The sequence below is a fragment of the Corvus hawaiiensis genome, chromosome 26, assembly GCF_020740725.1.
Source record: "Corvus hawaiiensis isolate bCorHaw1 chromosome 26, bCorHaw1.pri.cur, whole genome shotgun sequence".
NCBI lineage: Eukaryota > Metazoa > Chordata > Aves > Passeriformes > Corvidae > Corvus > Corvus hawaiiensis.
The window spans coordinates 30,745,728-30,773,504 of NC_063238.1; the positions used below are offsets into that span (position 1 = coordinate 30,745,728).

General features: G+C 40.5%; 1 protein-coding gene across 1 annotated transcript; it reads right to left on the minus strand.

Annotated features, from left to right (window-relative positions):
• Window positions 1-3,513: 3,513 nt before the first annotated feature.
• RAD21 (RAD21 cohesin complex component) lies at window positions 3,514-26,803 on the minus strand. Its single transcript, XM_048286718.1, has 14 exons — window positions 26,595-26,803; window positions 20,340-20,513; window positions 18,827-18,956; window positions 16,572-16,671; window positions 15,476-15,582; window positions 14,372-14,575; window positions 13,798-13,923; window positions 13,482-13,604; window positions 11,654-11,877; window positions 11,172-11,331; window positions 10,703-10,854; window positions 7,722-7,871; window positions 7,182-7,265; window positions 3,514-5,302 (listed from the first exon to the last, which is right to left on the minus strand). Exons 2-14 carry the CDS (start codon window positions 20,481-20,483, stop codon window positions 5,111-5,113), a joined length of 1,896 nt encoding a protein of 631 aa, XP_048142675.1. The 5' UTR covers window positions 20,484-20,513; window positions 26,595-26,803; the 3' UTR covers window positions 3,514-5,110.
• Window positions 26,804-27,777: the final 974 nt, after the last annotated feature.

Consider the following 27,777-nt stretch of genomic DNA (forward strand, 5'->3'; position numbering starts at 1 on the left):
GACTGGATATATTAACTTTCACAAAATGAACAGAAAATTAGTGTGGACACATCCACTGGCAGAGGCTGGGCTTGGGCTCTGTCATAGAAATACCTGATTTGAGGGAGAACTTTCAACTTCTATGTTGGAAAAACAGAATATTAATATAAGTGGTGTGCAAGTTGATGATGAACAGGCCACCACACAGTTTTAGCCAGGGCTGGGACTCCTGAATTCAAACTGCGATTTTGTGAATAATTTTCTTAGACTGGTTTAACACATATGCAAAGTTGGCACAGCCATCCAAAAAAGCAATCATCACTCCTTCCCTCCTCTATTCTCCTGCCTGGTGCTTCTTGTGTTATGCTGGCACAAGTTTCTGTGTGGCTGCCCAGTGAGCAGGATGTAGGAATTGATCCAGCTGGGAAAAAAACCATGTTTCTTTTGGTGGGTTTTACCCTGAATCAGTTCCCACTATCCCCAAACCTAGAAAACTAAATTGTACAAATAATTGCCAGCATTACCTGGGCACTGGAAGGCAGGCAAAGTATTTTGAGAAAGTAGCAGAACGATTTAATTTAGAGAGGAGTCCTTGCATGGAGAACACTGCTGGCTGTAAACCCCCATCTACCCTAGAAGGATGCCAAGTGTCATGAGCAACTCTGTGTTTCTCATCACATGTATTCTTGATCAGTGTCAAACATTTATAAACATCCATGATTAAAGGTCAACCACACATCCTCAGTTATTTAGTGTTAGTTTCAGGCTATGTTATGATGTTTAATGTTTTTATTGAAAACAAAAACTGGGCAAACAAGAAAAGCAGCAGGGCTGGGTAAAGGAGAACATGTAGAGACCCAGCTCGTGACAACCAAACTACCTCTTGTATCCTTCCTTCCTGCTGGGGAATATCTAGGGCCAAATGATATTGGAGGGTGTGTTCTCCTAGACAGTTTCTGGCACTTTATTCTACTTATAATACAACACTAACATTAGTGTTTGGCTAATACAAATGTTCTTCTACCTGAGGTTTTTTTAGTTGTTTTTTTATTATGCATAAAGATGTTTTAAGCTACAACAAATATAAAGCCAGCTCCTGTTATAAGAACTAGAGAAAATCTTCCCTTCTTCTACCTCCTGTTCTTGTCTCTCCCATGGCTTTACCAGATGTTCAGAGGTCAGCAAGAAATGCAGAGAACTGTCCTTTCTTCCTTGTGTATTGGGACAACCTATTTCGTGGTAGTTCAGCTTTTCTCTATGTTCATGTTGCAGAAATTCACAGCATATATTCCAGCCACTTCGTGGAGGTGAAACAGAAGAAAGGTCTGAAAAAGCACAAAGATGAACACAACCACTTGAGGAAAGAAGTACAATCAATGGACACTTGAGAGGTTTAGCAACAGAAAAGTTTACCTTAACTCCACTCCCCCTCAACAATAATATTAAGTACTATGACACACACTTGGTTGTAGCAGTGGGATAACAACAGGGAGTGAAAAATAACCCTTTGAAATTTGACTTCCTTGATTTGCTGGTGCAGGATGTCAGCTGGAAAGACCAAAGCAGAAAAGGCAATTTCATGCCTACAGAAGATGGGCACAGATCAACATCCTCAGCAACATATACTTGACCCTCCAACAAAGGCCCTGAAGCAAAGTTAACCACAACAGCTGCCAGGTCATTGCTTAACAAGCTGTCTGGTATCAGGAAGAATTCTCTACTCACACCCTTCCCAGAAACAGAGCACTATTTAACCTCCAGCTGTAGATAACATCACCTGTCTGACTTCTTCCCTTCCACCCCAGTTGGAATAAAATGGAGCAGTGGGTCTTCAAGGTGGATCAGACACACAGGGCAAGAATTCATTCAACAACTCGATCTCATTGAAGAAATATTTCCTTAGATTCCTGAACTCTTCTCTTTTTCACACACCAAGGAGTAATTTGGAAAGCAGAGCATGCACAGTACCCCCACTGTGAAGAGTTAAGCTTTGCAGACAGAACAAAACTGCCACTAGCGGAATGATGGAGCACAGAGAAGCATTCACAGCAATTCCTTCCCCTCACTGCTGCACTACAGCCAAAGGCACTAGAGCCAGTCCAGCCTGACTGGGAAGCAGTGAGGAACACATTTTACAGTAATGCTCTTGATCAAATCTAAATCCCTCACAAGACAGCTTCCTGAAAAGAGATGTTACTGAGCTGTGACAAAAACGGCTTCCTATCTAGTAAAAACTAAGTGAATGCTTATGGCTAATTTCTTTAAAACCATTTCATTTGTTTGAGGAGGAACTATAATAAAATGCGGATGCTGTACTTCTTTACAAAGATGTTGGAGCACTTTAAAAAAACCCCAAAAAACAACAGCAGTCATAGGGAAAACAATGAATGCTGTGCAAAGAGAGCCCTTCCCCATCTCATCATTTGTGTCCATAACAGAGGAGGGAAATATACTTCTTGTACCTCGAGGAGCTATATAAGAACACCAGTGCTCCATCACCATTCCTTGGACCTCATTCAACAGAATTACCACAAAACCTGCTTTCCAAGAAATGTGAGCCTGTTGGTACTACTTGCAGGCCATGGTCAGAACTAGTAACGAATCCTGTACATGATGAAGCAGAGCTTGCATTCAGTGCCCCAGATTAGAGTGTCATCAGGCATACATTTGAGCAAAATCAACTTGTCATGAGTGTTGATCACAGTGGTGTAACAAAGAACCAAACTGGTGATAAAAATGTACTAGATTATGCATAGAAGCCAGAAGAGCTTTCATTCCAGCCTGAGTGCCCAAGTTCCCACACTTCTCTCTCACAGAAGTTGAACTGAAGAAATGAAAGTCACTTCTCCAGTGCTGTACCTACACACACACACACACACACACACACACACACACACACACACACACACACACTTGGGCTGGCTCAGCACAGGCCAGCCTGCATCCCACAGGAATTAAAGCACACACAGGATGGGCCTGGCTGCTTCCACAGGTCACTCGAAAGCAGGACAGTCCCTTGTGTGTGGAGCCCAGACTAAGTTAGCTCACTCAGCCTATGTCAATCAGAATTCACTGCCCCTATACACAAGCTCTGCAGGTAACCAGCTGACTCCATGTGCTGCAGCCACAGGCTTGGATCCAAGTGCCTGGATCTACCAGGAAGAGCATGCAACTTCAGAGGCACCGACATGCACGCAGAAGCAATTCCAGGAGCAAGGGAACAGCAGAGCTAACAGAATTCAAGCTGGGTATGTTCTGGCATTCAGAAGAGACAGGCATGTAGATGAATCACCTTTTATAGACAGTCTCCCATAATTTTCCACAGACATTTCTAGCATAGAATCCTTGAACAAAAGCACAGCCAGTGAGAGCAACACTTCCTTCCTAACAGCAAGAAATCTATTTACATACTCGAGTTTTAATATCTCAAAGAGCTAAATCTTTCCACACCCAATACCGAAATTACCAACCTCTAAGTGCTCAGTCCCTCCTACATAAATGGAAGGTGTTCAAACAAGATACAGAGCTAATACGTAACAGCTTATAACACAACTTTTATTAGAAAAGTTATACATAACAGCATCAACTATTTTCAAGAATATTAACCTTGAAAAGCAACAAAAACAGACTAAAATGTGTAACAAGAAACTAATGACCTTCTCTATAATTAAACATTCAAGTTATCTACAATGTCTCTTTTTACAAAGGGGAAAATTACGGTTTTACAGGCACATCATGTTGAAAATAAAGCTGCAGTAACTTTGTACAATTACCTTTTTCAAGGATTATTAAAACATGGTCATCATGTAGTCTCATGTAGACTTTTTTAAACATTCACATAATTTTACATTTGAGTATACACTGAAATTTCAGAGTCCCAAAATTATTTCACAAAAGTGCCAACATTAAAACCAGAACCTTCAGTGTGAATAATTTTGCCCTAAAAAAAGTTAAGACAGGTCTCCATAATCAACATATTCACATAATTTCTGGTGCTACCTGGTCTAACAGTAAAGCTTCATTCTTCAGAAATAAAAATCAAACCGGACTTCTTTTGCAAAACCGATAAAATGTTTTGAACACAGGAGTGTACATTATCAGAAAAAATTGACACTAAAACCATAAATATATCTGAAGAGTCATTAACGCACTACACAATTATGTGGAATTGTGCCCATCTATACTCTATATTCAAGGTTTGTTGCCCTTTTGGTACAGGTGGTATCTGAATTTAGCAATTATTCTTACTGTTGGATGCCTGCTTAATAAAAAAATCAGATAATTTACAATCTAGAAGTCTGTTTTAAAAAGTCTGGAGTTTATATACAGCTCTAACAAACCTAAAGCATTATGATTTCTTAAATGTTTAAATGAAATGACTAGTTTTCATTTGTCACTTATTAACGTAATTAGCCATTATCAGTAGTGGACCATAACAAGGTGATAAGTGAAAAGGAATGTTTTGTCTGAAATGCTTCACATGTTCTGTCCTTTCATGTATCAGGTAGAGGAAGTGCTCTCCACAGACACTCATTTCCCCTTAGCATCAAGGGCTACAAAAATCTGACTGCAAAAATGCAGTGACACAGCAAGCTGACATATCAGGCACTACCTTTCATATTGGCAGCTTTAGGAGACCCACAGTATGCACAAAGATCTAGAGAAGGGGAAAAAAGTCTACTATTATGAGAAGCAGACCAAACATTTCAGATGAGTTTGGCAAAGTTTTTAATCAGACAATAGGTTGGCCATCCAGATTTACTTGTATAGATTAAAAATACCTCTATTAAATCAACTAGTCAAATTATTGTAAGACATTTTCATTGATACTCAACATCACATGCACCAATATTGCACACATCTGCTCCGAGCTGTTAAAACAATCTTTATCTGGGCGCTTGAGATGTCTGGTTTCTGCAGCTGGAACTCAAGTCACCCACCCCAGCAGTTTCACTAAAAATGTGAGTGGTGAAGTTAAAATACAAACCCCAAAATAACCCCAAGAGAAAACCAAGGACTTTATACAGACAATAAAATCTAAATTTTCTGCAATGGTCTTGTGGGCCCTACGGACGGGGCAATACACGCACGCACTGGTGAGACGAGCACCAGCTCTGCTCTGTGGAACCATTCAGATAATGTGAAACCTGGGACCAGGGGTGGCAATGATGTCACTGTAGGGCTCCTCCTGGGTCAGCTCTATAGCCTGCTGCTTTTTCAGTACCAGGAAACTGTAGAACTTTGCAGCTGCTTGTTTTCTATTTGTATTTCTGCACAGCTCAAGCAAGCTGATAGATTCTGCTCCAGTCTTAGCAAGAGCTCTCTGAAAAACACAACATTGATACCACAAATTAAACAGAGAACTACACAGAAACAACAATGTCTCTTGGCAAGATTCTGTTTGTTGTCAACCCCAGGACACTGAGGATTCAGAAGGATGGGAACATTACCACATGTACATGAAAATTTCTTTATGGATCTCAGTTAAATGAAACCTAGTAGGCTTCCTAGAGATGTGTAAAAAAAAAAACCATTCTTGAATCTGCTGAACATATTCCAGAAACACTGGTGTACAGCACAAGATTTTATTTCTGCAGCTATAACTAACCAGTCTTTTTTGACTACAGGACAATTTTTTCTATTCTTTAATAGGAATAAAACAAAAAAAAAAAAAATCAAGTTGTATTTCTCAAAATAAAGGTAATCCCAAAAATAATAAAGTAAAATTTCAAGCGCTAACGTTCTTTAAAAGATGTGTAATTTTCCCAAGGTGAAAGCCTGTTTATTTCTAAAACTCCTCTGTCTTAAACTAAGTACCCAAAGTCACCTACATTTTCTCAAAGTCTTGGCAAGAATATATTTAAAAAAAAAAAAATCATGAAAATACATCTTTTTTCTGGCCAGAACAACTGAGGCCTTTGATTTAAAACAGAACTGTCTGCCCTGGAATGACCTTCAACTAGATGAAAAGACATTTGGCTGGCCAAACCAAATTACTTTATATTAATCAGAATTTAACTCCAAATCTCATTGCATATTTAATGTTTCAGCCATCCAAAGTGATGCTCTTTTGGGTACACAGAAGAAAGAACTGAAAAAAACTAGTTATGGCCAAAGAGAATTCTAAAGTTCTCTTCAGAAACTGTAATGAAACAACACTACCAACTCAACATCGGTATACTTTAGAAATTATTTTTAAGCTACAGTTGTAGTGATTTGGTCTGGGACAGAGTTAATTTTCTTCACAGCAGCTCATATGGTGCTGTTTTGCATCAAGTAGGCTGGAGGTGCACAAGGAGTTGGGAGGGGACACTGCCAGAACAGCTGACCCCAACTGGCCAAAAGGATAATCCCTGCCATATGCCATCATGCTCAGCATTTAAAGCTGGGGGAGAGAAGAGGGGGGTGTGTGACCATTTGGGATTGTGGCATTCAGTAACAGCCAAATCACAGGAGTTGCCAAAATGTTTAATGGAACAAAGGAGCTACAAACTAGGATGAAAGGCAGATGCAGTCCAAGAATATGTGGAGGACACACACAGAGACTGATAAGCAAAGGAACGGTTTGCACTTCAGTTCAGGTGCACAGTGGGGTGTGCAGAAAAAAGCTCTTTAGCTCCAGCAAGCAAGAATCCATCCTACGGACAGATACATGTCTGTGCAGACTGAAGTCACATGCTAGAAATCAGCCGAAGTCACATTTCCACAGTTGTTAAGAGATTCAGCTTCTCATGGCATGCAAGTTTTCAAACTAGCACAGCCAGGAAGTAAATATCCTGTAAAATGGTGTTATATCCCTAGACCCTTATGGGGGTTTGTCTAAGGACACACAGCACAAAACCAGAGGTGCTAGGGTTTCATTAAAAACACAATCAAACTCAATTATTTTAAAGTTTAAATTTCTGGGAATCTTAGTTGCACACCAAGTGTAGACACAAAGGTTGAAAAATATTTAAGTGAAAAATTTTAATTCAAATGTTCTCTGAAAAAGAGTGACAATTATGAAAGTATAGACTTAATTTTAATATATTTATTTGATATAAATTTAATCAACTACACGCATTCTTCCCCCTCTAAGGTAACTGGTATTTTAGGCTGTAACACCAACTGCAAAGAACGCTCCTTCTTGACCTTTTTAGATCAAAAGCATCACTGGGCATACTCAAAAGCTACTTTAAAAGAAAGCAAATAATCATGGGTACCTGAAGTCCATGGAGCATTTGTTGAGTCCTCTTGTTCCATCTCCTTTCTTCTTGATCCTGATCACCCCCTGTGCCGTCTTCTTCCTGCAAACAGGCGTAAAATAAAAGACATCAATGAAGTTTGTTTTGATATCCATAGAATATTAAATACTGTAGCTAAGAGACAACTTAAGTTATCCAATTTCAGGACATGGTTGGTTTTCTTGCAAAAAGCTACTTTCATTAAGTAGCACAAGCTATTTAAAATATACCACACCATTAAGTTTGAAAGTTCTTGTCTAAGGCATCAGAAAAATATAGAGTGGTTTAATCCAGCCATGTGTGAGAACAGGAGAACACTAATTTAAAACAGAATGTATATGCAAATTATAAAATTAAATAATATAAATATAATAAAATGGTCATGAAATAATTTAAGAATTACATTTCCAAGGGCTACTAATAAGGACAGACAAAAGAACTATTTCTTATGCCTTTTACTGAATCCACAGTCAAACACTTCTGGGAAACACACAAACTGATTCTACACGGAGTTCTTACTTCTTCCTCCTCCTCCTCTTCTTTCTCCTTTTCCTTCTCCTTCTCTTTTTCTGGTAGAAGTTCTAGCTCTGGTATTAGCTGGCAGATGTTTTGGGGCTCCTCTGGAGGCATTTCTACAGGTGGTATTTCCAGCTGTTGTGATGGTGGATGCTTTAAAAGCACACAGTACAGTTAAACAAACAGTATCATTTTGCCAGTGCTTTTACAATAGAATAATGGTGCTACAACCAGTTTAATAAAATCCAAGTATGTAAATCTTAGCCATTTACTAGAATTTTTCGTTTTTGAAAACCAAAAACCAATTTTGTTTTGCTGTCCATATGTGTATTTTCAATCCTTTAGATTCTACTCAAACCAGAAATTATGGTATCACTAAAAACTAAAAATGCTTTCCAGTAACTTCACTTACTCCCCCATCCAAACTACTGATCTCATTCCATGGATCAGCACATGCAAATTTAAAATCCCACATAACCAGATGCAGTGCTACACGAACACACTTAAACTCACTGGAACAAGACATCTTCAAAATACCAAAATGCTGTTCTCATCAATACAAACATGAAGGAATTAAACACTGGTACCTGCAAAGTTTCTGAAAACGTATGAATGACTTTGGTGCTCAAGTATATTCTCAGAAAGTATTTATGTCAAGAGGAAAATCCAGAAAAGTAATTTAATAGGATTTATGTAGACAGTTTTAATAAAATTGATATATGGTACTCTCCCTCTTATAAACAGTTAAGTGCTTGCCAGCAAAGTTACCCTGACACCTGAAACTGTTTATACACATACCCTAAAATGGCTAAGCAACTTCTGATGTAGTCACACAGCAGGTATCACTACAGATTGTACATGTTGCCACAGGCCTGACCTGGCCTCTAAGATGGTCACAGAATTCCCAACACACCAAAACCCCTAATTACACTGACTTAGCACAGTTGATGCCGATTTCACCCCATGACATAGCCAAGAGGAGCAGCAGCTGCCACCCTGTTAAATAAGATAATGTAACATCTAACAGTCCCATTCTACAGTGAACAACCTGTTAGCCAAGGAATGTGCAAAGTGAGGTTAAAAAATGCACAAATATGCGACACAGCATAAACCAGGACTGTTCTCACCAGGCAAGCATACAGAAAAATACACCTTTCATTTCGCCCATTTCCTTCTTTTCCCCTTCACAAAGTTTCCTTTCACACTGCATCACAGCTAGTGTCCAGGTCTACTCACAGCTCAACTAGGAAATCTCTCCAGACAATCAAAGTTTTTCTTTGAAGCCTTAAGCCTGGAACACTAGGACTGTCTTAAAAGACATTTCTGCAGCTAACACAATCCTTGCTTCACGGAAGCTGTTCATATACACTTGCCAAGCTGTGTTGGTTTAACACAGTCTGTTTTTTAGTGGGGTTGGGAGATAAGCTCCTCGAAACTTCTATGTCCAGCACAGAGCCAATCACTGAAGGCTCTGATGATGGGCAGGTTACTAGCCCGATTAGACAAGTTGGTAACGCCTCTGTGATGACATATTTAAGAACAGACAAACCATGGGAAGCTCTCTTTTCCTCTCCAGAGGGGTGGTGAGACAGCTGCCGGGGCCCATCCCGGCAGGGGCAGCTGGGACCACGCGGCCGGGGCCCTCCCGAGGCCGGGACTCTCCCGAGGCCGGGACCACCCGCACAGTGCTGGCAAGGACCACACAGCCAGGGCTGGCCGTGCAGTGCCGGCAGAGACCACATGGCCAGCAGCGAGAGACATGGTGAGCAATTCTCCAATGCATAGCCCAGACGAGATCAACCTCTCAACTGCCACTTAAAGACACCAACTTTCTTCCATGTCAGAGAAAAGGGAAAAGTGAGGACACGTGAGGAGAACCATCATAGCGACAACGAGGTCAGTGAAAAGAAGGAGAGGGAAAAAAGTGCTCCGAGCGCCGGAGCTGAGATTCTTCTGCAAGCTGTGGTGAGGACTATAATACAACAAACTGTTTGCCTGTAATTCATTAGGTGCCTGGGGGGGTGCAGATATCCACCCGCAGCCCGTCAGGAAGAGTACTCACGCTGGAGAGCATGGATACTGAAAAGCTGTAATCTAGTGAGGAATCCAAACAGAGATGACCCTTGCTTACAGAGATAGAGAACCCTTGCTTCCAAACTAGAACAGCTCATCCTTAAAAGACTAAACCCCATGAACTAAAATGGCCCACGCTTGGCAGGGAAGACTGCTTGGCCCATGGGAGGGACTCATATTGCAGCAGGTTTGGGCAGGACTGCTGCTTGTGGAAGTTAAAACCACACTAGAAAAGTCACAGAGAACTATCTCCCATGGGAAGGATCCCACAGGACAGAAAAAAGAAACTCTTTTCCCTAAGCATACTGAAGAAAGATTTTTAAGAAGTGAAATACTGACCAAAACCCCATGTTTTGTTTCCTTGCACGGTCGGTGGAAAGAGGGAGGGAAAGAAAGGTGTTCTGAAGATTTGCTTTGGTTCCCATTACCCTTTTTACTTTTAATTCTGTTAATAATAAATCATCTTTATACTGTTTAAGTTTTGAACCTGTTTTGCCTTAAAGTGTTCTTTTTTTCAATAATCCTTAACTCACGAAAATGAAGTTTTCAATTCACCCTCCTCTGCTCAGCTATAGCAGAGGAAAATAAGTAGATGGTGTTTTCATGGGTGCCTGGCACTTAGCCAGCTTCCAACTGCAACAAGCACAACTTAATAAGTGATATACTAGACTCCTTGAAGACTTTTACTGAAGGAAATAGTATAATTTCTTTATTCTACCAGCATTTTAAGTGTTTCAGTAAGTTTTTCACCTAACAAAGGCACCAGAATGACTACCCAGGGACAAATGTTCTGACACTGCTACAGTGAATCTCAAAGGACCACAGAAAGCTAGGGCCTCAAATCTGTCATTTCCTACTCAAAGACACTGCCCACTTCTCACTCCCCATAAAAATAGTAAAAGCTTACTCACAGGTAACACTGGCTCTGGTTCTACTTGCTGTAGTTTGCGTTTAACACCTGTCTGAGCTGGTGGGGGTGGCATAACTGATTCATCCAGGTTGGTTCTGCTGCCTTCCATCATCGACTCCTGTAAACGGCTTGGTTCTTCCAGAATAGGTTCATCTATATTCCACAACAAACCTTCTTTTAGATACTTAAGAATGTAATTAGAAACTGTACCAAAATCCAATCTGCTATTATTTTAGAATTGAGCACTCTTCACAGCCTGCACTTTTAATCCACTGGTTCAAACAATTCCTAAGCTTCCCCTATTTCTAGGAAAAAAAAGTTATTTTGTGTCATAGGTTGTACATCAAGCTAAACAACCCATTACAAAGCTCACTGCTTCATACATAATCTTTGATGACTTAATACAAAGCACAAATAAAAGAGAAAAATACACTCTGAGGGAATGCCCTTCTCTTTGACAAGACACAAACCAATGACATCTCGTTGCTGCTGTTGTTGTTGCTGCTCATCTCTAGGAACCTCTGGGTTTTCAAAGTCTTTAAGGAACTCATCAAGATTGTCAGCTTCTCCACCTTTCCTCCTCTTTCTCAGGTCTTCTGGTACCAGAGGTGTAAGACAGCGAGTAAAGAGCTACAGAGGAAAGGTTACATTATTCACTACTGCAGTTCTCAGTGTCCTTTAATTTCTTTTTGGATCAAGTAATTATGGGCTATCTTTCTTTCTCAGTTTTTAAGCTCCTCTCCAACAGTACTAACATCTAAAAAAATAATTTTTTTCTGTAACTGATAACAGCAATGTTTGACGTATTTACCTTAGTTCTTTTAATATGTTTTTTCTTACAATTATGAATACTGCCATCACTGTATCACTACTTATATGCTGATGTTTGCTATACATGAGGCACAATCCTGAATACAGTCCATTTAAAAGTGAACTCGCACAAAAACATTACCTTCAGTAGCCTGTTATTCCACAAAGGCTGTGCAGGCAGAGAGAAAAGCTTTTCAACTCCACCAGTTTCTTTCCACATCATCAATTTCTTAGTAGGAGGCGCCAAATCCAAAGTAGTAACAATATCAGAGTAGTCACTTAATTGGGCTCGAATAGTCTTGCTGTCCAATTCTTTCACGCTGTCCACAATCAGCTTTCTCTTCCTCTTTGCTTTGGTTTCCTTGACTGTTGATATTTTTAGCAAGCAATGAAGGTTAGCTCAAACAGGTACCAAGCTGTAGAAGAATCCTTCAAGTTCTCTATAGGTCTCACTTGCCCACATATAAAGCTGCCTCAAGAATCTAAAGCAACTCTAGCTTTGGAAGAAGGATAAAACATCAAATACTATGAATGCTGTCCCATAACTTACACATTCTTCTGTGAATTTGAATCTACTTAAGCCTCAATGTCCTCAGCTGCACATGCCTCTCTACCCCATGGCTTGCTTGTTAGGCTGTGCAAACATTGGCCACTGAGTTGAACAGAGGATGGAGTACCTCTTGTATGAGGAAAGGCTGAGAGATTTGGTTTTGTTCAGCCTGGACAAGGGCAGTTTTGGAGTGACCTAATTGTGGCCTTCCACTACCTGAAGGGAGCCTACAAGGAAGATGGAGGAGACTTTTTACAAAGACATGTAGTGACAGGGTAGATGGGAGGGCTGCAAACTGACAGAAAGCAGGTTCAGACTAGATACTAGGAAGAAATTCTTTACTGTGAATGTGGTGAGGCACTGGAAGAGGTTGCCCAGAGAAGTTGTGGGTGCCCCATCCTTGTGAGTGTTCAAGGCCAGGTTGGATGGAGGTCTGAGATACCTGGTCTAGTGGAAGGTGTTCCTGTTTATGGCAGGACGGTGGAACCAGATCTTCACGATCCCTTCCAATCCCAGCCATTTTACGAGTCTAATCACAGATTCAAAATACCACACCCACTTTTTCCCCTAAGCCCTACCTGAGCTTTACTGGCGTTCATGTGGGTGGTTGTTTTAACAGTAAACTTCTGACCGTGCTCCAGGATGACTTTACTGTGCTCAAAGCCTGGTACTCTGCGGCAGACCCTGAAGCTCTGGCAAATGCTGTCTTTGCTGATCCCAGCAGATGAGCTGGACCCCTGCTGCCAGCCTGCCACGAGAGGGCAGTGCCAGGGCTCTACCACTGGCCAAGCAGGGAATCAGGGCCTGGAGCTCAGTCTAAAAAGCACAGGACAAGCTACTTTTTTTCCAAACATGAATTTTTTTAATAAAGCAGGGGTCTGTATATAAGCCAAATATAGTATTAGTTAAATAAAGCAAGTTTCTTGCATTAAAGAAAAAGGGAAATCCCTACTTAGTAGAAATTAAAATACAAAGGTGCATCTCCCAAACTCAGCAATTCATTAAAGCTACAAATCACTAGAAGAGCACTCGTTCTCAGTGTAAACAGTCACTCCTGCCCTTCAAACACAGCACATAAAGAACTGTGCTGCACTACAGATCCTGTATTAAAGACATGCTGAGTTCCATTCCAACTCTGTGCATTTTAACTAGCATGTTTATCTAAAGCTACAGTATCATGCTGTTACACGTACTGACTGCAGAAATGACAAACTAGTATTCTCCCAAGACCATCCATGCTACCTCTCTGGGAAGTACTGGAAAGCTAGTATTAGAATAAAAGGAATTCAGCACTTGATCCCTGTTTTCCCTCCCAAGTGAGAAGCAAAATCAGCAGCAGTGCCAGACATTCATTTCCACTCCATCAAGTTAAGGTGGTCTCTGACAAACTGTGTAAAACATTCCCCAACAGTTCACTCACCCGTTATGTCAATAGGCTCCAGAGCAAAAGCTTCCTCTTCATTGGGAACAAGCGTTGTCTGGTCAGTCATGGTTGGTAAAGGTTCCACGGGATCTACCGAGTCTGGGCTGTCTGGGCCTCCCACTGCAATTACAACAAACACCTTGCACTAGGGTCAAAACATCAACAAGCTGTGCTACCCTTCCCATCCCCTCCTCCACACTTTCAGGTGGTTTACCGTATTTCACACTTTTGAGCTTAATATGCTTTTAAAGAATTAGAATCCAAATTAAATGAGTTGAAAGTAATTCTAGATCTAGTCCTAGATCATACTCACTTGATACATTATCATCATCATCCATATCATCATGGGGAGGCTGCTCTGGCATCATTACTCCACTTTCTGAGAGTGCAGGTGGGTCATCAAAAATACCACCATCATTATTACTGAGAAGTTTGTCATCTGAAGCAACCATATGAAAGAATCAGTTTTGCATCCACAAATGGGTATAGACACATTTACAAAGAAGTACAGACAAGTTTATTACAACATAGACAAAGATAGTGCAAAAGTTAGAAACCAGTACTTTCAATGCTGACATAGAAGAAAGTAGCATTTCAAGGTGCATTTCAGCTCTAATTCTGAACTTACAGATAACCTTTATTACAATATACTTGCCACATATTTTACATCTAAGATTTTTTGAACTTTGTTTGAAATATGCCAACACTTAATGTGCTGTGAGTCATCTATACTACTGTAGCACTCACAAACCGGAATTTCACTGGGCAAGACATAACTTTTGACAGGGATCTTGGCAACAAAGGAAACAACTTCCCCTCACCTACCCAAGAACTAATTAATTAAGGCAGGAGGTGGGATAGAGGAAGAACAAATTTCTCAAACTTACCCAATATTCCACCATCATTTCCTTCTCCAAAATTATCATCTTTGTATTGGTCTTCATATTCCAGGTGATTAGATTTCTCATTGAGGTGACTGGTGCTCTGTTCAGGTTCCAGTAGGAGATTGGAAGCACTAGTGCTCACTAGCATGTCATCCTCAAATGCACTGCCTTCTCTCATCATCTCACGATCATCCATCCCAAAGTCACCTGCAAGAATACAATTTCACTGCTAAAAGTGCTAAAGAACCAAGATGCAAGAGACCTACCTAACTGATCAATAAAGACCCATGTAAGACCAAACTTTAATTCAATTTATCCTATTTGCAGAGTTAACGACAAGATGTAAGGAATTGTGCCCAGCAATACCATAGCAAAAAAATACTGTTCAAACAATTATAAAAATAACTATCTCCTCTTCAAAGCATTTTATTGTACTTATTTGCATTGATATTAGCAAGATCCTACTAAATTTTATCTCCACAGAAACCAAAGAATTCAATGGAATTTGAAAAAGTTGTGCCTTATGCCTTGAGGCTGAGCTTCAAGTACAGAAAACAAACCAATACCAAGTCAACACTATTGCTAGATTATTCTTTCAAAACAATTACTGAATTATGGATTACAATACTATATATTGGGAACCAGACATTTAGATAAAACTGTCTTTAGGCTTTGATTCAGATGTTAGAACACTGTCCTTGAAAGATACCCAAAGCAGCAAACTTGTTGCCACTGACTGATTCAGCTTTAGAAATCTCCCAGTGGTTTCTGACTGAGAGCCTGTTTATGATTAAAGCAACAGCTCACTTCATATTTACATCACATTTTGAAAATTGTAATTGTCACAGTACTTCACTGATTAACTCAACTGAAGATTCTTCAGCTTTTCTTTCTGCCTATTCTAGGCAGCTAGAAGTTTGCTGAGCATTAGAGGACAGACTTTCTGGAAAAACTGTCACAAAATAACTAAAAATTAAATGTAGAAAACCACAGCATGTTTGATCTAATTTGCTTTGTGCATAATGGGCATTCCATAGTAATTGCAAAACCGTATCTTACAATAACTGAAATTAGATAGTAGCACATAATAACACATGAGATCTTTACCAAAGTCATTATCCTGGAGGATACTGATGTTGCCTACTTCCTCTCTCATTGTAATTTCTTCCACTCTGCTCTGGTTCAAACTGAACTGCTGAGCCACATCAATATCACTTAAACAAACAGAAGGCAATTATTAAAAATCCCATTAAAAAATTAAAAACAGATAAAGCCTGCTAAAATAAACATTACATTATTTAGTAAAAAGCAATTTTACATTCAAGTCAATTATTGAAAAAAGTAAGTGAACACTGAATAGAAACTACTACTTAAAACAGTGAGACCATTAATGGTTCAAAACTATCATCCAAATTGCGTTAGATTCTGGGAAATATATCAGTAATCTCTCTTACTCCTCGCTGTGTTTGGGTTACTAATTTCAAAGGCCAAACTAACAATCAAGAAAAGACTTCCTCCCCTTCAACTCAAAAGCTATTAATGTAGTTTATCAAACACTGTATTTTGCACCAGTACCAAGTTAACACTCTGTGGTGTATGAAGGTACATTTCTTATAAAGACACAGAAATTTTATGCAGTTTCAAATTAGTATATACTCTAATTTGAATATAAACTATATAGAACACTGAATAAGCTGTATTCTAAAAACTCCCTTATGGATCATTCAAATAACAAGAATATAATAATAAAAAACATCAGGTTTTTTAAGATTAAGAACTATTCAGGTTGTATACTTGTTATATGTACAAGTAATCTATAAGTATTAAGTTTAAAAAATTAAAAGTGCCATTTCAAAACCTCAACAACATTTCCGTAAAACTAATCTTGTCTAACCTAAGCATGTATGTGATGTAGGGTGCCTTGTACAGAAGAAAAAACAAAGTTATAACAGATAGCTGAGTTTTTCAAAAGCTCCTGTACGGACAGCTTTAACTTCAGTTAAAGTCAATGCTACTATGAACTTAAAATCAACACAAAGATGACTGCACACTTCCTTATTAGTGTATTAAAAGCCCTAAGAATAGAAGTTACCTACAGACTTTTTTTTTTACATTCAGCAATGAGTTAGCTGTTTAAAACCAGGCTCTCCTCAACTAAAACCAATTATCATTTTCATGGAAATGAAAAAAACCCCAAACTTACTCTAGATCAGGAAGTGGTTGGTCAAAATCATGAAACTCCTCAGGTAAGGTAATAGCATTGTAAGCAGCCTCTCTGTTTTCCTCAGGCAAATCAACAACTCCTGCAAATAAGAACACCCGGACATGAGTTCCCATTCCTTACGAGGACAGCATTTTTCCCTGAGCCATTAGCATTTTCTCCCTGCATGAGCTTACTGTGTTTAAATTTGTTGAACTGAACTGATGCTGAACTGATGCTGACACCTACAAAGAAACCTTAAATAATGCTAGTAAGTGAGATTCCAACTAAATTCAAAACATATATCCTCAAGCCTTTGCACTCTATATAAACCTGGAAGCCTCAAATCAATCAGTAATGTTTGTGTGGCACTATGCAGAGCTGTGCAGCCAACACAGGCATCATATGTTTCACAACACTGCAAGTACCTGTTCCAAAATAATTTCATCATGATACACAGTATGAGCTGCAAGGTTCTACTTTACAGTGGCAGCACAGTGTGACTACTTTGCTGCTGGTCCTTTATTCAGTTCCATCAGCTCCAGAAGTCCCAAACAGTACTGATTGCACTTGGGGCACACTAACTCATAGGCTTCTGCACATAAAAGAGCTGCATTACCAAAACCACACACATTTTCTTTTCTTATCCTCTGGAGATGTGTAATCTTATTCAGCAGGCATTCTCAGGGCATGACCACCAGATTGGGCATCACAAAACCAGTGCCAGTAATTGGTCCCTCTCTATTATTCAAAGTCTTAAAGGTCAGGGCACTTGAAAGTGCATGGGAAATGCAGGTTCAACTCCTTCTGTAACTTGCCGAAGATCTGAGCTCTATGCTCTGCCTTCTGACCCACACACGCAACACAGGCAATTCTGAGGTACTGATACTTCAGAAACACTCTGCCCACTGTGCTCCCCTCTGTAATGAATAATCAAAGAACCACTGTCCATAGACACCAGGAAGAAGCAAGAGCTGGTAGTTTACTCATTATGGTACTTGACTAGGAATGAAGAAAACTACTCCATCCTTTGAGGGCTGTTCAATATTTTTGGCTGCCTGGTGCTTAAAATGAAACATGTAAATGATTCTCAGAACAGACAAGACTCAGGACAATGCCTAAGGCACACAAAGCTGATAAACTGAGAGTAAATGCTATAAGATGAGTATTTCAGCTTGTGTCAGGCCAGAATGTCACTTTTTGTAAGTCTTAAATTTTAAGGTGGTTCACCTTCGACATGCACTCTGTTAGGAGTGAGAAAATTGGGAAACAGACTGCCTTGTGAAATTAAAATAAATTTATGTTCTTATCACCCAGGAAAGTTAAACACAGTAGTAAACAAAAAATTGGCAACAGTCAACAAATTGCCACTAAAAGCTACAAAAAATTCAATACCTGAATTCAATGCCTGAATCAAACCTGTAGGTCAGGAAATTAAAATAAAGGGAACATACCCCTAACTTTTCTCAAGTTACTGCTACACTGGCTTTCAAGAATTGCCTTTTTAGAAAAAAAGCCTCCCTCAAGTTCAGCTTTTAAATCTATTGCACTCACTAACCTAAAAAGGGAGAATATGATTTAGCAGCTGTGAGCATCCAGCAGCATCACTCCAACAGCTACACTGTAGCTGGAAAAAAGTTCCCCAGGCCGGAATTAAAGAAAACTATCTTGAAAGCCATGAAAGCCAAATAATTAATTGACTGCTAGATGGAAAAGTAATTTCAGATATTAATATGGTACCCCATCTTCATGGAAAATATTTTAAGTAAGCAACTATAGAGGGGGAAATTACGTTGCACACATACAAAAGGGAGATTATCTTTGATGCACGCATTACAGTTCATATTACTTTCAGAAACTAAAATGTGAAAGTGGAAAAAAAAAAGCTTACTTTTATGTTTCTGTAACTCATGGCAAAAGAATCCTCACCCTTGACAGAAACAAGTCCCCTTCTGTGCTTCTTTTCAGTAGGGCACTGGCCTTTTTCAGACAGAAGGTAAAAGCCATGCAGTGTATTTCCATTTAACATCACACACCAGCTTTTACTGAATCAGCATTAGAGAAGTTTTTGTTCAGAATTCAGTTAAAAGATGTTTTTCAGCAGACAACTCAACCAGCCAGCTAGCTGCAATAATTACCTCTCCTATAACCTATACCTTTATGTAATTACACAGATCTAAAGGCAGAATTGTATGCCTTCTTAATAAATACATTTGTCAGTGTAACTTTTCAGAGAGTGCTTAGGTAAGAACAGATACCTGGACGAAAAGCCATCTTAATCTTAATGAAAGCCTCATTACAGTCTGCAAGAAGATATTTTGCTTTCCTGTGGTAGATTCTAACAACACCTAGTAAGAGATGTCCTGAGGTTCGGAGTGCCATCTTCACCTAAAAACACATTGCACAATCAGTTATTAGATGTAATCAGAACTAGATGTAGCCTCCCTTTTCCCTCCAGTCAGCTTTACATGAATTTTCTCAATAAAATCAAATATCCAAAATAAGCATAAAAATCAGCAGAAATCTGAAGAAACAAAGAATGCAAAGTCCAGTTCAAGATGATACTCTATTACATTATTTATGGATGACCTGGCAAATATCAGTAAATTAATTAACAGCTCACTCCAGGAATTCCCAAATACTGCTCTGTCTAGTTAAAAAATAAGTGACAAAGCCTGTTTTTACCACATCTTTTTTTCTACCACCTTTGCTACTTTGTGGAAAACTGTGAATTATGGAAAAAGTGAAAAGTAAAGTTCAACAACCATAAACAGATTTGGTTAAGTAAAATCTGGTTTAAAACTGTTAGCTACCTCTCCATCTTCTGTCCTGGAGTTAAAAAGAAAATCAGAGAAAAAAAAGTGGAAGATGTGGAGTGCCTATAAATAAGCACTGCCACACTTAAACAATTTTAAGTTCCTTTCCTCTTCAATTTCACTGCTTTACTACGTAATGAAGTATCTGCTGTGGGAACGCAAAACTGAAAAAATTTAGAGAAGGACTCTTCTTTATGTATTTCAGGCTGAAAGAACATGAAATTTGTGTTGAATGGTACATGGAAGAACTGTCTCACAGAAAGAGTAAGCCATACAGCATTTAACATCAGCCTGTAAGAATTCAAAATTTTTATTGCCTCCAATGTCTTTTTAATATTTTAGCTGATGAACTGTTACATAAAGTTAAATATATGAAAGAGTGCCTGTTAGTTTCTCTTTTCTCTAAAAGAATGTTCCAGTTCACTAGTGAATCTACCAACATTATCTTCTTCCTAAATCCTTCCAGAGCTGATAATGAAGCAAATCACTATTCTGGAAGAGTAAGCATCTCTGTGATTGTACAATACACTTTTTGCTTACACTTAGCAGTTCTTCTAAGATCTAAACTAGCATTATAAGAACTGTTAACATTTGTATTGACTAAAATAAAAGATATAAATTTTCTTTTGTTTTCAAATAGCTGCTTTTTGTATAAGACATTCAGACATCTGTTAACTGACAAAAGCCACAACTGTACCACTAGTTCTAAAATGAATAATTTCATTGTCATGAGTAGTAGAGGGGAAGAAAAACAAAAACATGTAAAAACATCAAGCTACGTAAAATTTCCTCCACTTTCACAACAGAGTATTTCGTATCTAAGCAGACCTTTCCACCCTTCAAAACAGCAACATTAAGAACTTCATTTGCTTCAGTGACTCAAATAGTAAGTACCACCAGTACACACAAGTTCTTTTCACCGCAAGGTAACATCACATTAGTGTAAAATGGGTACCTTTGGGGAAATGATACTCTCCACGCTGCTCTCCAGATTACATTCAAAAACATGGGCTTTGGTCAGCTTCTTATCCCAATGGGCTGCCAGCCAGATTTTGGCCAGCGGCCCACGCTTGCTCAGGACAAAGTGGGCATAGAACATGGTCCCAGATGTCTAAGACAAAGTGCAAACCTGTAAAGAGAAAGGCAAATATTTCTTACTGCAATTTTTATTTTATGAGGAACATCCTTGTAAACACCCTCTTATCCTCAGAAGTACATGTTTGCTTTTCAACCACTGAGGTCAGACTATTTGTTTAATATGTTTAAGAAGCCAACACTTACAAATGGTGTCCATGTAATAGCATATATATGTGTTTATTACAGAGTAATTATAAAGCAGAAGTAACACCCACTAACAGCCACATACACAACTTAAAAATGTTTATCATCCCTCAAGAAAAAATAATCTTGAATCTTTTAACCTTTAGGGTAATGACACCAAACTCTCCTAGCGCAAAGAAGCACGTCTCAGTTTTCATTCCAGAGTAGCTTTCTACAACTTCCATTTCTTTCTACTCTTAATACAGTAGCTACTACTGTACTATACCAGCATATATTGTATATTGTTCCCAAAAAAGGTTCATCATTATAAAATATACAGTCCTAAATCTTTTTGGACTTCACTATAATTTCATAAACAGGAAGCACAATTATGTCTACATTTCTGAACAGGTTGTTCTCCATGTCATACTTTTTTAATCAAGTGTTGATAAAAACGGTGAGAAAAATGACTGCACTATTCCAAACTTCCTTAAGACTCCATTTTCTTTCTCCTTAACCAGAAAAAAAAAGAGACACTCTTACCTATTTATCTAGTAACTACTTTGTTATGGCTGATAAGATGCCAACCCATCAAACCATGGGGAATCAGAACAGCATGATGTCTTATGATCTAAACATGCCAGTTCCATGCATGAGGTAAGTGTATTGTTCAGTTAACTACAACTAGAGGGGGGAAAAAAAAAAGTTTGCTTTAAAAAAGTAGAAGAATCTCCACAAAGAGTTTTTCCAGTAGTTTCTATACTCCAGGAAAATTAATCAAAAGAAAAGAACAGGAAAGATAAAATAAGTGCATTTCAGTTTTTACCTCCTCCATGCCTACAGAAAAACTGCCTGAGGAAGCACAGCAAGTCACAACTGTTATTGCTAGAAATTTAAGTAGAGGGGCAAGAGAAGCACTGACTTTACTGATTCAGTGGAAATAAAGCCAACCTCTAAACATCTGGATAACAAATGAAAAAATGCAGATCTAAAAGTCAAGTCCAAGAATTTCTTTTTTCCATTTTGAGAGTTGCATAACAGAACTGATTATCAAGTTACTCTCTTAATGACAGATTGGCCACCAATTCCATCCATAACCAAAACACTGGAGAGGATTTAAAGGAAATAAAGGCCATGTTCAGCTTAAACTCTAATTAACTCAGTATACAGAATTAATACTCCTCTTAGGAGTGAGGTTAATAGCTTTTAGTCATAATGAAGTTGCAAATTGACAAAAAGTTAGAATGCCATTTTTATTTGTTGAGATTGTATGAGGGCTAAGGACAGCACTGCACAAAGATGGACACGAGCAAGTTTTTCCAGGAAGCACAATTAAATAAATTTTGGATAAACATTATCAAAAGGAAGGTATTCTACTTTCTTTCCCCCCAGTAATTTTTGAAAGACATCACACTGTCTTAAGGCCAGCAGACAATTCAATCCTTGCGTATTTCTGAAGGCCTCAGTATTTTTGTGTATGCAGAGACATAACTGTGCTGCACAGCATTTTGGTATCTTGAGTTGCTACCAGATCCATGCAGTACTCTGGTAACATTATGCCTGTGAATTACCCCTGAACATGAGGAATAGGGGAAAGCACAAACACAGAGTAAACAAACTCACTTGTATTAGTCCATTAGAAGCATTCATCAATGGTTGCAAAAACGTACTTTGATTAGTGGAGTTTGGCACAATTATTAAAATAGATAGCATGGGTTTCACAGAACTTCAAACATATGGTTAACTGAAAACATACTTAAGTTTCCTGTTAAATGTGAAACCCGCTATTTGGACAACTCTGACAAAAACAATTTATATCACTTTAAATGTGTTTCTCTTCATCCATCACTGAAGCCTTGCCATACTGAAATACATTAAGGGAAACAGCGACAATCAGACTACAGACAGTTTTGAAGTGTGTTGGGGTCTCTCCCCTGCCATGGAGCCCTGGGAGAGGGGCCCTGAGGGCACAGACACGGGGTTTCCCTGCCCCTGCTCAGCCTCGTTCCCATTGGTTGGTTTGTGTTCCCTGCGCGGGCAGAAGGACCCTTGGTCCCGTGACTGGAACAGTTCCTGGGCAGAGCTCCGGCCATGCGGCTGGAGAAATAAACATCTCTCTGAAACAGCTATCAAGAATCTGTCTGTCCTATATATTTCCTTTCCACGGGACTCCTGGTTTGATATATGCGTGTTGCAGGATCCCCACTGCAACAGAAGTGTGTTTCAATCTGAAGTGTTATTAACAAATAATGATTTCATTCCCTAAAACAGTAATTTCTTGTCACATTATGAGTCTCTGCCACTTCCAAATTCCAGCAGATGCTCTGCATGGCAAAAACTGGGGTACAGCAATTGTACAAAGCCTTTTACAATTCAGTCGTTTAGCGCCTCAGCGCAACTGTTCAAAGCAGGCTCCCACTTTCTCCAGATTTTTTCTTTCTTTTCAGATACTCCTTTCTGTATTTCAAGCTTTTTGTGTGATCCTTAATTCACAGGACAGTATGTTGATGCAGTGGTGTAACAGAAGAAACAGATTTTCTGGCATAATTTGGGACTGGGATGAATGTTAAAGTAACCAAGAGTTTCTGCAAGTGGCAGAGTGCTCAGGCAGAGACCTAGAATATGTAATTGGCTGAAAAAGCAACTCATAAGAATCTACAAAAGAAAAGGGTTAGCTGACGGCTCTTAAAAAACTTGTAAGGTAAAATATAACTGTCAATTTTTGAAACTGACTGGATATGAAACACACAAAACTTGTTCTAAGAACTTAGGCATTTCTGTCTTGTTTGCATTCCTCTAAGGCAAAAAGAATATGTACTCACAAGGCCATGTAGGACCAAATCCTGATCTTGTCAAATCGACCTTTTAAAATACTTGGAACTTTATTGTCATTAACTTTGAATTTCCTTCAATGTGCCACAGTTGTCCTCAGGCTTTCTCTGCCTAACTTGGTCAAAAACTGCACAATTTAAAAAATATTTTTCTTCCTACAGAAGTGTAACAATTGCTCTAATTCTATACACAAAGTAAGTGAACATGTAAAGCAGAACTAATATAGTACTGGTCATACACAGGGTCTGATCCAGAATCTGCCTCATTCTCTCATCTGAGACTCTGGTAATTGCTCCTTCCAAAGTAGCAGTAAGAAAATTTGGTAGATGCTAACTATGAGTTTCATCTTAACCCACAACTCACATCTATTCCATCTTAAAATCCTTCTTCATATTAGAATGGTTAACTATCTAACTTCTGAAGAGCACACTGGCATAGTTAGTCCCATCCTTCAAAGCATGCAGAAGAGTGCTTAATGAACTAAGAGGTGACAATAGACAGAACATTCAGCATATTTTGATTTGCCTGTGGCTCACTCTAGCTCATTAAACCCACTTGTCAGCTGCTCTCCCTAGGTTAGGTTATGTACACACACACACCCCCCACTCCACAACTAAAGTTCAGTCTTCTATTTTTTTACTGTCACCTACTTTTGTTCCTTGTTGTAAAGCTAGTCCAAAACCACAGTCGCACACAGATGAGTAGACAAATTCCATACTACAGTTTAAGAAATCAGCCAGTCGTTTTAATTCATTTGTCCTTATGCTATCCTTCAATTTCTCTTCTCTGCTGGTCTCCCCCCACACGCATAACTTCCTCCTATGCTGTTTCTGCTTTGCTAAGCTCAGGCAGCCCTGGGTGATCTGGGGAAGGGTGAGATCACCCTCTACACCTGCATCAGTCTGACCTGGCCCTACCAAACTTCAGAAGTTCAGAAGAGCACTCACTAACGCTGCCTCCCTGGCAGGTTTTGGTACCATGCTGAACACCTGGTGCCACCGAAAAAAATTCATCACAAACTCCACTAACATCACCTTACAGTTCCATGCCTCTTTTCACCACTACCTTATCTGATCTCCTTCCTTCAAACACTTTTATAATTGTCTGGTTAATCCATTTATCTGAATTTTAATATATTTCTTTGTGGCACCTGCAGCTTTACTAAAGCTCAGTGACAAGTCACCTTAATTTCTTATGTCCACAAAGTCAATTACTGAAAAAGATGAAATTGAACTAGTTCAACTTGTTATATCCTTGATAAATACATACAGCATTTTCCATTTGTCTCCAGGTCTTGTTTTTCCCACCAACAATTTTTCAGAAATTCTATGGCTGAAGTTGCACTACCAGGTCTATTAATTACTCAAACCGCAGCACTCCGTTACAGGAACTTCATTCACTGTTCTTCAATTACAATATACTACACACCTACATTAATCAGATAGAACCAGCGCCCCACTAAGGTTACTAATTCAAAAGCCAGATCACTCACAAGTACTGTACGGAGCTGGAGATTACTGAACACTATGACTACTGCTGTCCTCTTCCCTCAATTCTACATTCATACCTAGCCCTCAGCAGGTATCCTGCCCTTGCCCCTACATTCAGAATGCTCAATCAGTAGGAAAGACATCTTTTTAATTTAAGGCCCCGTCTCCATTATCTGAACCTCACGTTGCAGAAACCATGTACTAACACACTCCTCAAAGGTACATAAGTTGAAAAGAATCCCTTATGTTACTCCATCTTTTGCTGTTGTTACTTCTCTGCACTGTTCACCCAAAGAACCCAAATGAAACTTTTTAACATTTTACCTCTAAGAAGTTAAACTGATATAGTAACTAAAGGAAATACTCTAATTTCTGTGGGAAATCCCATGGTATAAGCAAGACATGATTCATTTGTGTGGTAATTTAAGTTTATTGTAGGTCTCTAACTTTTTGCTCCTCCTTTTATTAGCCCCATCACGCTTACTTCCTCTCCAGTTAAAACTTTATACAAGAGGGCTTTGCTTTCCCAAATTTTGTAGAATGTCAAATAGTCACATATGAACCTTCATAAAATAAAACACAAGCCTGACCCTAATGCTCTGATGTCCCCTGTTTTTGATGATACGAGTTTTAGTGAGTAAGAGATTAAGGAAAGCCTACTTATTGCCCACATTCACACAGTGTGAGCCTAAATGGTAACTTCTCCAAATTTACAGTATTTTCTTTATGTGTCTAAATTTAAAAAAAAGGCATTTTCAGTGAAAGATGCCAATAAGTCACAGTGACCCCAAGTTTCCTTTGTTACTGATAAACACCCAACGTCCTGTTTTATATTTAACAAAGCACTTCTATTCAGCATCAGAAAAATCTTAAAAACTATAGCAAGATTTCTAACAGTGTCTGTAAGAGCAGGATCTTGGTTCCTCAAAAAGCCGGCATTTTTGAAGGGCCCTTTTATTTGCAGCTGAACAGCCACAGTGTCCAGAAGGCACTTCGTATGCCACTAGCGAGGTTGTAAGAGAATTCAGTACCCTGCTCCATCCATGAGAGAAGAAAAATTACACTTAAAAACTGAGGAGTGGCAAATGAAACTTTGTTCCTGCCGCTTCCCCCCCCCCCGCCCCCCCCCGACCGCTGCTGTTCGTTCAGCGAACCCACAGCCTGTTACATCGCGGCGGTCCCCGGGCCTCCCCAGGGCTCCCTCGGCTTCCCCGTGACCCGGCTCCCCGGTGAAGGTCCCTGCGGATCCGGGCGTGTGCCCGCTCCAGGCGCACAGACCGCGCCGCCCCTGCAGCTCCGCACTCCGCCCGGGCCGCGCTCCCCTCGGGCCCGGCCCGTGCCGCCGCCAGGCCGCGCTCAGGGCCCCGCTGCGCCTGGCCTCGCCTCAGATCGCCCCGGACACCCGGCTCCGGGCAGGGTCCCGAGGCGACCCCGGCGCCCTGCCCTTTCTGGGGAGCCCCAGGTGTGGCGGCGCACCAGGCGGGTCCTCCCCGCCGGGAGGGCTCGGCCGAAGAGCCAGCCCCGAGCCCGAGCATGAAGGCAGCACCCCGAGAGCCGGGCTGCGGCCGGGCCCCGCCGGGCCCCTTCGGGCGGCGGCAGCGACCGCGACGGCCGGAGCCACTCCTTACCCTGCTCCGGGCCCGGGGGCCGCTCGCTGCTCCTGCCCTGCCGAGCCGAGCCGAGCCGGGCCGGGCCGAGCCCGAGCCGAGCCGAGCCGAGCAGCGCCGAACCGAACGGAAGCTGAGCCGAAGCCAAGCCGGGCCGAGCCGAGCGGAGCCGAACCGCTCGCTCAAGCGAACAAGATGGCGGCCGCGGTCCTTCCTGCGCGCGAACGCGCCGTTCAAACAGCAGGATGTTTACGGTCAAATTCCCCCCCGGCCCCGGCCTCGCCACTGCGCGTGCGCACGGCCGGCGAGGCCCGGCACTGCGCGTGCGTGCGGCCCCAGGAGGCGGGGCAGAGTCGCGTGAATGACGAACGGCCGCTGAGTGACAGCGGCGCGCGGGCCCGGCGGGGGCGGGGCCTCGGCGGGGGCGGGGCAGCTGCGCGTGCGCGTCTCCTGCGGGGAGCGGCCGGGTTGTGAGGGCGCCCCGCCCTCGTTCTGCCCGAACGGGGCTGTGCGCTCCTCGTTAGCTCGGTGTAAAACGTGTGAAACAAACATTCTCTTCTTTCGCAGCCTGCGCCCTGGGAGGAGGTGGCACACCAGGTCTTTCTGATCCCTGCAGCCCCCCATGCTGCCGGGGCACTGCAGGTGTTTGTGCTGTGGGGGTAGTTCGTTGACATGGGGAACAACTGCGGGCACCACTCACTTTCTTTGTTCGGACTAATTTGGTTTTGACAGTATGTAGAAAGGTTTTCTTGATCCTAATTGACTAATTTATGATGGCCACGTAGGATGTAATGGAGAGGGATGTATGGCTACAACTGGACTCTAAACAGGAGTCAGTCTCTAGGTAAAAGCAATGGAAAAGTAAAACAAGGACAGGTTTGGGGAACAGGGATTTTTCTGGTCTCTCTCAGGCACTAGGGAGTCTGAAGCTATGAGTACATACCATTCTGGATGAACAACAAACAGCCTTTGGTCCAAAGAGACCCAAAATACAAAAATCTCGTTAAAATAACCTCTGAAACAACACTTCTAGTGCAATGGATCATCAGTTTACAAAGGTAATGTCAGAATACCAATACAATCTGCCTACTGAGGGTTTAAGGAGTATTACTGCTATTTATGATACCCAGATAATATATCTTAGGGGATGATAACATCAGCAAATAACATGTAAAAACATGCAGGCTCAGTCTCTTGAGCCTTA

Excerpts from the sequence above, each read along its gene's own strand:
- RAD21 (XM_048286718.1), bottom strand. The coding sequence starts at position 20,483 with ATGTTCTATGCCCACTTTGTCCTGAGCAAGCGTGGGCCGCTGGCCAAA. Across the intron at positions 13,605-13,797 it reads TGATGATGATAATGTATCAA|TGGGAGGCCCAGACAGCCCA; the intron begins GTGAGTATGATC and ends TTGTAATTGCAG. Across the intron at positions 11,332-11,653 it reads GGAATAACAGGCTACTGAAG|CTCTTTACTCGCTGTCTTAC; the intron begins GTAATGTTTTTG and ends TTTCCTCTGTAG.